The 14581-nt window shown below is 41.9% G+C and overlaps 1 protein-coding gene across 1 annotated transcript in view; it reads left to right on the forward strand.

The window, feature by feature from the left end:
- Positions 1-13059, forward strand: part of SLC12A5 (solute carrier family 12 member 5) — an 814812-nt gene extending 801753 nt beyond the window's left edge. Inside the window, exon 26 of the mRNA XM_086932544.1 lies at positions 8977-13059. Coding sequence (XP_086788670.1) covers positions 8977-9068 — 92 coding nt within the window. The 3' untranslated portion in view covers positions 9069-13059. The remainder of the gene's footprint in view (positions 1-8976) is intronic.
- Positions 13060-14581: the final 1522 nt, after the last annotated feature.

Here is a 14581-nt window from a genome sequence, read left to right on the forward strand (position 1 = left end):
TGGGTATTTGCTTTGAAAGCATAAATACCAGCATTGGCCACTAGACTGAACATGCTGTACAGCATGCATTGCAGTAAGAACATACCTAATTCAACCACAGGCTATTATACAGCAGTGGATTTTGGTGGAATTAATTGAAGATCAGCCTGCCTCTTTCCCTTCAGTAGACCATAATAGGACTCTCCCATTGCTGTTACATTAGAGACATGTGATTGATGTATGGATGGGTGAATGAAGAAATAGAGATTCCAGCTTATTTTATGGCATCTAGTGCTGGAATAGCATGATGTTTATTTTATTTTTATTTTGCATAGCAAAGATGCATCTCTGGACACAAAAGTGTGTTTTACAAATAGCTAGTTAAAATACATTAAAAAGTATTGGAGACAGTCCATGTAAGGAAGAGAGCAAAAATAGGGAGAGTGAGCAGAGCGGAATAAGGAAAGCCATCATCCACAGTTAATTAACATAGAAATTGGCCATGCATGGTTTGTTAGCCATTTTCCGAAAGCTAAAAGATTTGGCAGTGGCCTAAAAGAAGGTGTTAGGGTATTCCAATATTTGGGAATGGCTCCAGGAGGACATCTTTGAGGCCAGTGATGTAGATTGTTTTTTTTTTAGCCCTGATTGACATTGCCATGAAGGACCTGGGGAGGGTACTATTAAGCAGGCCGATGTTGAGGGCATAATCTAGGACATATAATATGGCTTTAGGACAGATAGATAATCCACTGACCAATGTTTGAATGTATATTTAATCAGAAGTAGGTAAACCATTGCTTGGTCAGAATCAATTCACCTAATGTTCATGGACCATCAACAATTATTTAAACTGATTATTAAGTAAGGGTATATATTATTTATTATATGTATATGTTTAATTAATGTTTCATTGCATTTTAAATATTACATTATGAATTATTTTTAATTGCGTTTATTTTATTTAAAAGTATTATTTAGTTTATTTTACATTTTTTTAACGAAAAAAACAATCTATTTAATAACGATATTTTTAACATCAATATTTTTTTCTCAATATTTTTGTACTTACCATGTTGTAGATATGATGTTGATATTCTTGATATCGATAGTTTTGCTTCAATCATTTTGTCGGTCGATTTTTTGACCTTCGATATTTTGTCAGTGATCCCTTGTCTTGGATGTCTTGATTTGATGCCTGAATGAATACCTTGCCGCATAGACTAACTCATTGAAAGAGCACCAGATCAAAAAATGCAGACTACGGCACAAGGGTCACAAGAGAGTAGTGGGTTAATCAGCGTATGCAAGGAATTCAAGTAGTGCAGTGTCTCAAGAAGGAATCTTCTCATCTCATCATAGGTATAAAAGATTTTCCAGAACTATTTAGAGCTAGTTATAGAAACGACTCCCCTCCAATTGTTCTGGAAAACATCCGTCACCAACAGAACTGAAAAACTGCGGCTTTCTCTTGAGGTACATATGTTTACTTTCCCTTTCTCAGGGGTAAGTGTGCGCCATCAAAATACTTTCTTGTGACTGGACTTGACATACATCATCTTTTAAAATAGTGCAAGTCTCAGTTCTCCAAAAAACAAATAGAGGAGCCAACTTGAATGTCTCTTTGTGGTAAAACACTACTAAATGGCATACTGTTGTCAGCAGACAAAATGGATGCATTCATTTTCCTTAATGGTCCTATGTAAAGTATTACCCACTTGTATTTAGTCCTGTATTTGTGCTTTGAGAACCAATTTCTGTATTGTAAATATATGTTCAGATTTCTAAAACTAGCTTGTCAAGATCCAAGCTGCCACGCCACTCATGGATCACAAAGTTGGAATTTCTACCCACCTATGCCAGGAGATAAGGTTTCTGAATAAGACTTAGCTTTCTGTTACTCTCTAGGAACATAGGTTAATATCAGTTCCAGTACTAGCAAATTCTGGGGAATGCGAAAAAGCACCTTTTTGTCTAAATTTGGGGGAACGCAGATAGAAGAGGAAAGGCAGACAAAAACTGTGATCAGGAGTACGACAGCCTCTTGAAAGCCCCAGCTCCTGCTTCTCCTTGACATATCAGGCTGTATCTTGTAGGAAATTAGTAGATCTGGCAATATCCTCGAGGATATAAAGTGCACTGGCACATTGCATTGTTCAATTCCAGTATCAGAGCTTAAATTCAATCTGCCAGACTTCACGTTCTTTGCTCTCGTGAGAGAGAATGCAACAGGCGGACCATTGAATCCAGGGACCATTTCCATAGCTCCACAACCAATATGCAAAAGAGATATCTGTGGCCCCTCTTAGCATTCTAGATTACATCTGGAGCATGAACACATATAATGACCCTTAACTCAAAAGAGATAAGGGAGAAGGTTTATACAAACATGTAACTTTCTCTTCCCCATTCTTGGTCTTCTTTAGAGGAACCTGCAGTTATATAGCACAACAATTAGTAATATTTCTATAAAGAGCATAATGCAAAAGAGTTCAATACATACAAACAGGGAATTTGAGTGCAGTTTGAATAACCTGGGTGTCATCCATTAAATTGGATTCCCAACAGGAATGATTGAATACCCTCATGCTGCAGCCTTGCAAATACCAGAGTGAGATACTCTCTAAAAGTGCTTCCAAAAGAGCCATGTCATTTATAGTCAGAGATCTATGCTGCCTCAGGAGAAGGTGGTTGGCCACATATAACTATGCTTTATGCATGTCAGTATTCTCTTGAATATGACTTCCTTAGAAACCTCTTATTCCAAGACAGAAGACCCTCAAAAAGCTACCTCAGCACTCTAGAAATTTGCCATTTGTTAGCGTATGACGCGTAAGTCAGATTTACCAAGCAGCTCAAGGCTACCTTGAGCGGCTCTCCATTGCTCGGTTAATCTGGTTTAACGAGAGGCATCGCAAGTCACTGCCTTTTGTTACTCTTCCCTTGGGAAGGCGTTCCCTGAATCGAGTGGAGCATGGATGTTCCACACACCCACCCATGGCTTTTGGCACATTTCTAGATTTACAAAGACAGGTAAACTTGGGAATGCATCAAAATGCTATGCCTTCTCACGGGGGGGGGGGGGGAGGAGGGCAATAACCAGAAATATCTTTATTTCTCTTCTTTGTTTCCTCTTTCTAAGTGTGCTATATTCTGTTGTATATTTATAAAGAGAAAAACACCTCTAAGGTTTGTTTTTGTGAGGGTGCCTGTGTTGGCGCTAGGCAGCAGATTGTGGGCCAGAGCAGGCAAAGAGCAGGAATGCGCCATATATTGGTAACTATGGCACATCCCTACCCTTTCACGGAGTGCACAACAGCAGGTTGTCTTGCTGCATTGTGTTGCATGAAACCTATATAAATCTGGCCCATGGTGTAAAACTAATTCTTTTAATTTCTGTTAAAGGGGATTTTGTAGCCTTCTGACCTGGTTAGGTGTCTTACCATCTGTTCCTATTTACAAGGATGTGATCCATTTTGGATTGTCAAGTGCTGAAACTGCTGAGCTTCATTGGATACAGCCTAAGATCTTACCTTAGGTGGAGTCTATGAAAAACACAATATTGTCCCTTGAAATATTGTAAAGGAGGTTACAGCAAATCAGGATGCACTGATGTTTAGCTAAGTTGTTTATCACAATTGTTCTTCTGGAGATCAAGTTGTTGGTGTCAACAAATAGTTTGTAAGGGCCTAAATCCAGGATCCATGATCAATGACAGTTCTTTAACTGACTCTGTTAAACGAAATGCTATTACAGTCACTACTTCTGTTCATCCAGTCTCTGATGGGCAGCATCTTACTGTAATCTTCCGACAGAACGCGACAAGTAAAAAGAAGGCATCGATTTCAACAGGGTCTTGAATTGCATACCTTCGGTGCTTGCTGACAGGCAGAAACATACTTAAAGAACCCTCAGTTTAAAGGGTGCAGAATCATATTTTCTGTGCCACACAATGCATATTAATTTACCGAGTTTGCAAGAGAACAGAGAGGCTTTGCCCCGTTGATCCTAAACCTCAGTCTCAGCAGAAGCTGAATAATGTAATAGATCATCTAAAGCTTCTATGCACGAGAGAAACCCTTATTATGTAGTTATCTAGTAAGGGCATAAGTAAACCCCCTCACTTGTGATATCAACTGACCGCCTGAAACACATATGGGGGCCGATGACAATCTCGATCGGAGAGACTTTCCGACCTAGTTCGTCGGTTTCACTTCCGACACCCTAATTACAATTTAGGCGGTCGGAATTGAAAACGGCTGGTCGTTCTGGCTGGCTTCAGACAGGCTCAAGGAGCCCATCGGCCAGTCTGAATCAGCATGTTATCCATATGGACTGTGTTTTACGCCATACTGATTATGATGCTCGGTTTCCAGCAGGTTTTCCATGTCGCACTTTCTGACATGGAAAGCCTGTCAGAGAACGAGTTTGGGGTTCCTAGCTGGGCCCCCTTTTAGTTGCGGCCTCCAGTTGGGGGCGAGATTTTCCCGCACCGTCTGGCTGGCACCCTGAGATGCCTGCCACGCAGTGCAGGGATATACACAACCTTCCATTACCTTATGGGAGCTTGTACTACAGCCGGTTTATGGCCGCAGCACATACTATCATAGGGAGTTGTATTGTAATTAGGCGGTCGGGACTGCCGACCGGAAGTCGGTCAGTCCCTTTTGCCGCTACAGTGTCCGACATCATAATAAGCCCCATGGTGTACACCTTTGGAGATAGCATGACTTCAAAGGGACGTACTCACAATTGAAGATACTTGACTCCTGCCAAGAGGTCTGTGAACTTGTAAAGCTTTTACTTGACCACAAAGCAGGCATGAACATCCCACAGATCTACATTTAACAGAAAGACCCCTTTGTCTAGGGAAGTATTTAGATGATATTGGTGGTTACTGAGTCTCATTGCCCTTGGTCCCTTATGCTATATCGGAATCTATTGTAGACTCTGTCTTGCCAAACAGCCTGACACCCTCACACAGCGTTATACACCTAGCTGAAGTCTTGAGTCATGGTTAACGTGTGACTGTCACCCCTATGGGCACATGCTTAGTATGACTCTGGTGCATAGTTTTTTTTCCCTTTCACTAAAGGAGCAGAAGCCTCTTGTTTGTATCACATCTCAGATTTCCATCTGTATGAAAGAAATCTCCAACAGTCTAATCCAAGTTGTAAGGGGTTTACTGTCAAAACAAAAGTGAATGGTCTGTGAGTCACAGAGCAAACCGGACAGTTTTCTCCAGCTCTCGTTAATGGAGTAAGCTCCTCAATCAACTGCAAGACACACACATATACACTAGTGCTTATAAGGTTTGAATAGTAACACATGAACACACAAGCAGATGCCTAGCCTGAGGTCAGGAGAGAGGGTGAAATGACCTTCGAGTAGTAGCAGATATGTAAATATTTTTGGGTAAGCAAGCTCGTCATTATTTACAAGCCCCTCGTGCCGCGGATGTGTCACTTTTAACATGGGAAAAAGTGACGTACCGGCTACGCCAAGGACTTATAAATAAGCCCCTTGGAACCTAGGGGTGGGAACGGCTCAACATCAGAGGGGGGCATTGTTAGCAGGCATAAGGAAACATGGCTAAAACATGTTACAGTTTAACTATTGTGGGTCAACACTGTTTTCGGCTTTTACACTTGTCTCTCTTTTCGTCCTACGTGCGTGTACGTCCTACTTGGTCTCGCATGTCATCGGTGATGATTCAGGGTCTTTTATCAAAGTTTCTAGAAGTGCCTCCCTATTTTGGTTGCGTGCCCTCTTACTGGTTTAGGGCAACTGATTGTTTCAGTTGCCCTATCACACAAATTACAAGAGCGCGGCTACCCAAGAGTAGTCATTGCCAAAACCAGTAATCATCACCGATGACATGCGTGACCACGTACAACACAGCCTCAAATCAGGTCTCCAGCATTATCCGCAAACACTGGCGAATAATTAATTCAGGGACCAGAGAATGGGAGACCCCACGTTTTGCATACAAATGTGCAAATAACCTGAAAGACCATTTGGTGTCCACACGGCCACGAGCCAGCCCCAAACCCACAAATAACACTGTCCTTAACACCTGGGGACTACCAAGAGTCACTGGCCATTATCCGTGCAATAATTGCAGCATGTGCCACCTTACCCAGCACACCAAAACACTTGATCTTGAACCCGGCAAAATGTGGACACAAAGCCAGCACACCAACTGTAATTTCAGTATCGTGGTGTACCTCATTACATTCCCTTGCAGCCTTCGCTATGTGGGCATGATGCACCGAAAAGTAAGGACTAGAGTGGTTGAACACAGGAGCACCATCAGGTGCAAAAAGAACATCAGCAGATTGACAGATCACTTTCTACAAAATCATCACACCCCCAATGACATGACCTGGGTGGTCATTGAACAGTTTGATGCCAACCAATGTGACAATGACAAGATCCTCCTAACTAAAGAACAAAGATGGATCTAACGGCTATCCTCGCAATATCATGGCCTTAACGACTCCATTCCTTGGAGCTCTTTGAAACCGTAATACTGAACCCTTATTATTGGACACATGAAATGTCTGGTAGTACTTTACTTTGCCACCATCTTTATAGATACAGACACCATGCGCTCCGTTTCCTTTTCTCTCCCCTGTGTCACTCCCACTCCTAGTGTCACTTTACACTTTTTGAACGTTCCAGGCGCTAATCTATTCTTCAATGTTCCCATTGCTATTCGCTTAACAATAGTCTGTCTGGCATCTATCAGCAGATAACCTAACAGATTCGGCACAGTGCCGGTACCGTTACCCAGGCAACGCCTGCTTCGACTGCGCAGGCGCCACCCCACCTGCACCGCGCATGCGCAAGCATTGAGTCGCTGGCTACCACAACCGCACAGGTGCAGCACAAGCATGACACAGCAAGGGCAGTCTCTCTTCTGCGTCTTCCTTACCGCAGGTGATCCAAAAGAAACCCGGCAATACTTAAGACCGCAACAGACCTCGAGCCATTCTCCGCAGGTCCGTAACAGAACAACAGGTTCACCGCAGGTCTCGACCGCAAGTATCATGAGTAAAATGTGCTTCAGCAACAGCCCAGGTAAGCCCTTTTCTTTTGCAGGTTGTTAACTACTCTTGGCCCCTTAATCCTTTCAGGGTCAAAACCTCTGCCGGACTACTCCATGGGGCATTTGCGGCAAAACGCCAGCGTATGGATATTTTTCCCTTCATGTACCAACCACTTATTTATTTGTGTGTGATGCTTACGTCTTCTAGTCCACCACAAATATTTATGCTTATCACGATAACATTCACTTTGACCGTACCACCAATATGGTTACACTTTTTGCTGCATTTTATCGTCTACAATGCACCTTATAAATCGGCATTTACGCGTTGTTGTGAATATAAGCTACCATGCTAGGACTCTCTCCTGTATGTTTGTATTGTCATACATGTTATATGTCCAGTGATGCTCTGTGAGGGAATCCCCCTCGCACACATAGAGCACCTTAGAGAGTGCTTCACATTTTTCAATCAATACACTCACTTAATTTAAGATTGCACCTTCACTTATTTAATGGTCCTGAGGAAAGCCAATTTTAAACTTAAAGGCCTGGCTGAAACTTGTAGACCACACCTGGATGCAGGAGGCCCTAATATATACTCCTATCAAATCCACCAGCCTTTTTAAATGCTAACAGAGGCCCAATTATTAAAGTTTAATTAACCCTCAGGTACTGGGACCACTGTATAGCTTTTAACTTTCACTGTTCACGTCACTACACTGCACACCCAGCAACATACCTGCTCCGCTGTATCCAGGCATAGAAGCACACCCGGGACACACTCTGTGTCACTGGGTGGGCCCGATGATGAAGCATGCCACCAACTAGGTTGGTGGGTGAGGGCTTCATGAAAAAACCTAATGGTTTATACCTCGCCATACAGCTTTGAGTCCTACTAAAATACTTCACAAATAGGCTAGTCCTTATTGATTAAATATATAAACCCTGGGGGTACAGACTAGCTACCTAGTCCTCTCTCGCTTCTCTGATAAACGGCGAATGCCAAAGTTTTGCCGTAAGAAAAGTAAAGGATCTTCCACTGGGCCAAGCCCTATAGACCCTCTGGATGTACAGGAACTTCTGTGAATTAGATCTCAGGTATATCAAGACATGCTAATATTATGAAATTACAGAGATGATCCTACACTAAAATAGCCATGGTAATCATCAGCAACCTCATGAAAGACAACAAGCATTATGAATTGAACATAACATAATGATTCTGTACATAACTGTACTGATTTGTGCATGTAAGTAAAATGTTATATCTGGAGCCATATATGATCCTGAGCTAACTGCTTTATTGTACAGGTGCAGATAGCATGTTCTGCTGCTGAAAAAGCCCTAACTTGATAGGTTTTCCTCAACCGCAAGAGTGGGTTGGATGAATAATTTACATTCCCATGGCTGTGGCATAGAAGGTAGCAGTTTTTATGGAGAACACCCACACAGTCAGAACGATGTGGGGATTCACATGATTGTCAATGCTTGTTCCCCACACTCCTTGTTCTTCTCAAACATATGCCTACTTCAAGTAGTGGTATGTGGTGCGATGAGTATGAGAACGGTCCCACGGAAATATGTTTTTCCTATGAAGAGGAAAATACATAAGTAAAAAATAAGTAAAAACATAAATAAGTGCATGGTTACACATGTAAGCTAATGTGCACCTGTAGAATTTCTGCACTGTCATGGGGGTATGTGGAAGGCATACACCAGGGAAACTGTAAAAGTCATTGTTTCCACAGATATTTGCTTGTTAAGTCAGATCATTCCTAAAAATCTGTGAATCAATGTCAATAGTAGACATAGGTCTGTGTGTTTGTTTTCAAATTGAGAACCATCTCCCTTGTTATTAGGTCTACTGCCAGCCTTTGCTCTGTGAACAGTGTATATTGTTTGAAGGTGTTTTGGATTTTTTTTCCTTAACCAGCCTCTTCCTGCAGACATGGAGTTCCTGGAAGTTCTGACTGAACATTTGGACAGAGTTATGCTTGTCCGCGGCGGAGGACGAGAAGTCATTACTATCTACTCTTGAAATGTGAACACTTGTCGGAAGTTTTTCGGCACCCTCCGCGAGAGCCCGACCTCCTGCTTTCAGAGCTCCTGAAGTGGAAAGGGTCTTCTGTTCGTGTTGCGTGCTCAGAAACTTCGCCCGGCTTCAGACATCCTCCCGTACCTTTCCTCCATCTTGAACTGCAGCACTAGATCTTCCATGAGCATTCCAGCACAAAGAGCAACTCTTACCCCTGTCTATATCACAGCACTGCTGTCATTGTTTATATATAAATATAATTACAGTCGATATATCCATCACTTAAACTGAGCCTCACGAATAGGAACCCGCCACCGCTGGTCCCATCGTTTGCCTCTCTCCGCTCAACCAGTGGACACTTTGACTGGAGCGTAAAGTATTGGTGTGATCCCACCACCTCTTTGCTGTTCCTTCTGTTCCTTTGCTCCCACTATGTATTTGTTGAACTTGGCTGGAACTGTATCTAAACCCTTACACTTTTAAGTCTCCATTTGGGACCCTCATGACTCATTGTGTGTGACTTGTTTCCTTGTGTGGGAACATTAGGACCTAAGGATGAAGAGGAGAGAGAGAGCCACCAGCATGCTTACCTCTCTAAATGTTTCTCTCTCTCTGCAAGTCCCTTGCCTCTGCTCCCAGGTCTTCAGCACTAGGCTCCATCGTCTCTATGTTCTTCCTTTTTGGTTTCAGCCAGTATGGGTTGATGTGTGAGGACTTGGTGAGAAGATACCGACGGGGAAGCAGTCGCCAGTGTTATTCGTCCATATTTTAGTACCGCTCCTTCCTTTGCCGAATAGGATCATTTCCACGTGCTCCCCTCAGCCTACCTCCGCCAAACTCCTTCGTGCATGATCTGTGGCAAGATGTGTCCGTGTGCATGACTCCCTGAAGTGGACAACTCCTAGGTGTGTAAAAGGTAAGCGATAAGTACTTTCAAGGTGTCTCGGGATAGCAGCTGCACAGGAGGCGATGGAGCAATGCCGAGGAGTTGCTGGAACATGGCCGGGAGCCAAGCAAGGGCTGTCATTGCTTTCAGAATCCTGTCCAACCATGATGCCAGGGGAGCTCAATGCAATAATGATCGGATGCAAAAAAAAAGAAAACAAATATATATAAGTATATATAGAAGATAGAAAATTCTAAATGATGACTTTGATATGTGATTCAAAACATCCTCTCCCTTTGCATAATCCATCATGTAAGCTCCCAAAGAAGAAACTCTGACCCTGTTTGTCAAGAAGGGGCCACACTCACACAGGAGACCAACAGCTTCACTACCATATGGAATTTTTAGCCGTCAAAATATTTCCCTGCAGGAAAACCAGTGGCATGACATGTCTGAAAATGAAGGTTGCTCCCATGCCTCTCCCACTGATTTGCAGGTGTTGCTCTGATGATGAGGTCTCATTGGCTGAAAGTCTTTGATGTGGGCTCTTCCCAAATCCTCTTAAGTAGAATTGCTTGCGTTCCCGTGGCCGCTCCCTTATTTCTCTAGTTTGGCTCAATAGCGATGCCCACGCTGTTCCCTTGATTCATTGATCGTATTTATATCGCACTTCATACCCCGATGTGGGGCACCAAAACAAATGTATGGACTTGAAGCAAGCTACGTGTGCAGGAGTGGATGGTTAGAAATGTTGTCTTGGTTGTGAGCCTATGTGTGAAGCGTTTTGGTGTCATGCATGAGTGACCAGTGGTTGATCCTGGCTGCTCTCCTATCACCTCAGTTTAGCTTCACTGTGATGCTCAGGCTGTGCCCAGAAGTCTTTCTATATTCCATTGAGGGCAGCTCCTTAATCTCCTGTGTGCGCCTTTGTGTGATTTGGATGAGGAGAGATGAGTGTCTTATTATTGGAAAGCTCTGATGTGAGCTTTTCCATTTCCCCTTCCCCTTGTTATGCTAAAAGTCTCAGACAGAGCTGATCATGTTGTGATAGAAATTTATGTTTGGACAAAAGATTTCTAGTTATTTATTTTTATCTTAAATTTAGCTTTAAAATCTCCTGCTACTAGTTGGGTGCCATATTTGCACCAGCTGAATTTGAAGTGCAGGTTTATTTATTTGTGTTTATATATATATATAAATATATTTAAGTGAGTTATAGGATGCCATATGCCTCTTTGGGGATCTGCCCCACTTGACATTGCTGCAAGGTCCCTGTGCTGTGCTGCGCTGCGTATCAAATGGTGATGAAGTTATGTTGCATTGGTGAATATTCCTTTAGGAGAGGGGTGTCCAGTGTTGATCTTTGAGGTCTGGATTAATGCTATATTTTGAGGACATACCCACCTTGCAGAAATTGACATATTATTAATTTAAATGGGACTCATTTAAAAAAAACTCAGTGCCTCTCCTGAAAGCTTGGTATGTTTCCACCCCTAATGTACCACAGTTGGCCACCCTGCCCTAGGATTTCCTTAATCTTATCTATTCTTACTAATTAAAGGCATTTGAAGACAGGTTTTGCACATTTTGGAAATCTGGTTCTGTATGGTCTCTCTCCAAGCTTCCCAGATTTCACATACTTGCAATGACTCCTAGTTGTGTAGATTTCTCAAAGGCCATGTATCACTCCAAGCAGTCTAGAGTTCTTGCAAAGCCTGGTGATCGGCATTCCCATAAGTCCGGCATGGACATCCCACACCTATATTGATGGAGGCTCCTAAAAGTCACACTAGAGCTTGTTGCAGGTTTCTATAAGGGTACATCATCTTGTGTTGCTCCATATTTCCCCAAACCAGTGTACAGTATGTTGATATTACAGACTTCAGATGAGTCGTGTAAGGCATTACTTTGTTGTAGACCTCCATGCAAACTCTTCTTATCTTAGCATAAATCTAACAAGGCCTACTGTTGAGGCAGACTTTTCACAGTCCTACCTGGCCCTAGGATTTTGAATTACTAAATCTTGTGGGGTTTTTTACCCTCTTTTAGGCGTCAGACATCCTGGACAGCCTGGTGCGGTTGGCCAGTTCAAGAGCTTACAGAACTTGGCATTTCAAAGGACTCCTGAGATTTTACAAATGTTTATGTTGTACCCTTTAGAGAATTTAAACAGCATAATCTGGCTTACAACTTCAAATATCTTGAATAGAATAGTATGGATATAGAGTTAACAGCCGTTGTAAAAGCTAATATGTAACCGGTTTTGGACATCTTGCGCACTGTGAAGATGCTGCAGTTGTCACACATCTTGAGCAGTCTGGTTTCCTTCAGGCTCCAGAGATCTTGGGATTTAGGGTACAGAGAAAGAAAGAAAGGGGGTTAAAACTTTAAAACAATGCAGCTGGCTAAATATTGCATTTTGTCTGTCAAAAGATGTGTGAGAGAAATCTTGCTTTCTCCTGAGGGTCTGCTTTATTGAGCTCAGGCCTGTGCAAACTTGGTCCTTTTTAGAGGAGTAAATCTTTGTGTGCATTTACTTTATTTTAGTCTCTAGCATCTCCTTTACAGCAACTGTTGCATTTAATTGTTTAACTTCTTCAGTCTCCATATTTTTCTTTTTGGTAGAAACAGAAGATCAAGTTCAAAGCTCTGTGCCTGACCTTTAAGATTCTAAAGGCCTCTTCACCTCCTATTCTTGCACAGGCAATTACCTACTACACCCCTGCTAGAGTACTACGCTCAACGGGTCAATTTCTGGCCTGTGTTCCTCGCTTCAGGAAGGCCAGAGTGGGCGGTCGCTCCTTTGGCGTTCTGGCAGCGAGTCTCTGGAACACACTACCTGTTGACATCCGTGCCATATCTGACATATTGTCTTTCCGAAGAGCTATCAAAACTTTTCTGTTTCCACTTGGTTCCGACTAATTCCCTCTTCTGGTTGTGTTATTTTGTCCATTATAGCGCCGGGAAGCCACTTTGCTGTGGCAGCTGAGCGCCCTATAAATTTTATAACATAACATAGAAACACAATAAAGAAATTATTGCATATAGGAAGGAGGGATTATTCAACAAACTGTTCCCCAATAGAAAACAGGCCCGACACAGTTCGGAAATCCCATTGCGTATTTTGTTTTTTAAACGCAGGTTGCTATACTATATATATGACCCCAGCAACAATATGGTGCTCACTCAGGAAAGCAGCGTTCTCGAGGATTATTGAGACATAAAATCAAGATGCGTTTGCCCACCCCCCCCTGATTACCTACATATGATCAAGGCTGGAGGGCCGAAACGTTTTATGAGTTTATGTCTCAATAAACCACAATTACGCAACCTTCCTGAGTGAGCACTATACTGTTGCTGTGGTCATATATATAGTATGGCAACCTGCATTTAAATAAAAACACGCAATGGGATGTCCGAGCTGTGTCGGTCCTGTTTTCTTTTGAGGAACAGGTTGTTGAGGAATATATATATATATATATATATATATATATATATATATATATATATATAATATTTGCCTCTGCTTTTGGTAACCACGGTTCTTCATACAAAATAAAATCTGCTATGCCTTGTAGAATAAGCCTCTGCCAGGGCACTCGGCGTAGCAAATAAATAAATAAGATGTATTGATATGTATATTTATATATTTATATATATATATATATATATATATATATTCACTGAAAAACCAAAGACTAAATTAATGTTATGATTAAGGTTGACTATAATAACTAAATGTATGTTTAAAAAAAACTGAAATTCACCTAAAAAACTGTTAAAGTGCGGTTATGGTTGCAAATTAAAACCCAAAAAACACTGAAGTTTTCAAGTTATGGTTGCAACCATAAACTGTAATTCAAACAACAGACATGCAAACCATAACTTGCACACCAGACACGATGCTCTTGACCTCATCCTTGTTGTGACAGATGCAATTAGAAAAGAAAAAAATTAAGGATGTAATTACATATCATATTAGCCTTAACGCTAGGAAAGAGGCAATTATATATGTAGTATTATTTTTTGGTTTGAGTATGTAATGTTATTTATATTGTGCTTGTAGGCATTTTCATTTATTAGTATGAGTATTGTGAGGTCATAAGCATAGCAATTGTTGTGCAAGGTAAGGTCTGAATGATTGCTGTACAAGAGGGGAACCCCCCAACTAAGAAAATGCAGTATTTTCATAAAGCTAGCACCCAAACCTTCCCATAAAAGGCCAGAGTGTAAACAAAGATGAATAAGGGAAGCTAGCTGTCCTCACTGGCAACAATTATAATAAATTGTTGGCCCGCAGACCAAGCCGTCTCCCAAATCTTAAAGGTAAAAACTACCAACCAAACAAACCAGACAAGCTGCTAGGTACTCGATCGAAACTAGCTCTGAATCATTTAGTTCAATCTAGCTTCATAATGAAACATTGAAACTAGACAAGAAGGGGCAGATTTACTAGCCCCTTGCGTCATTTTTGTGCTGCAGTTGCGTCACTTTTTGTGATGCAGCAGCAGCGTAAAAATGTGGCCCAATTACAACATGAAGCATCTAGGGAAATGCGTCACGTTGTAAAGCCATGCTTCACATTATACCTGCGTCATGTATAATGTATGCAGGGTGGGCGTTCAACGCA

The sequence above is a fragment of the Lissotriton vulgaris genome, chromosome 7 (genome assembly GCF_964263255.1).
Source record: "Lissotriton vulgaris chromosome 7, aLisVul1.2, whole genome shotgun sequence".
In the NCBI taxonomy this organism is placed as follows: domain Eukaryota; kingdom Metazoa; phylum Chordata; class Amphibia; order Caudata; family Salamandridae; genus Lissotriton; species Lissotriton vulgaris.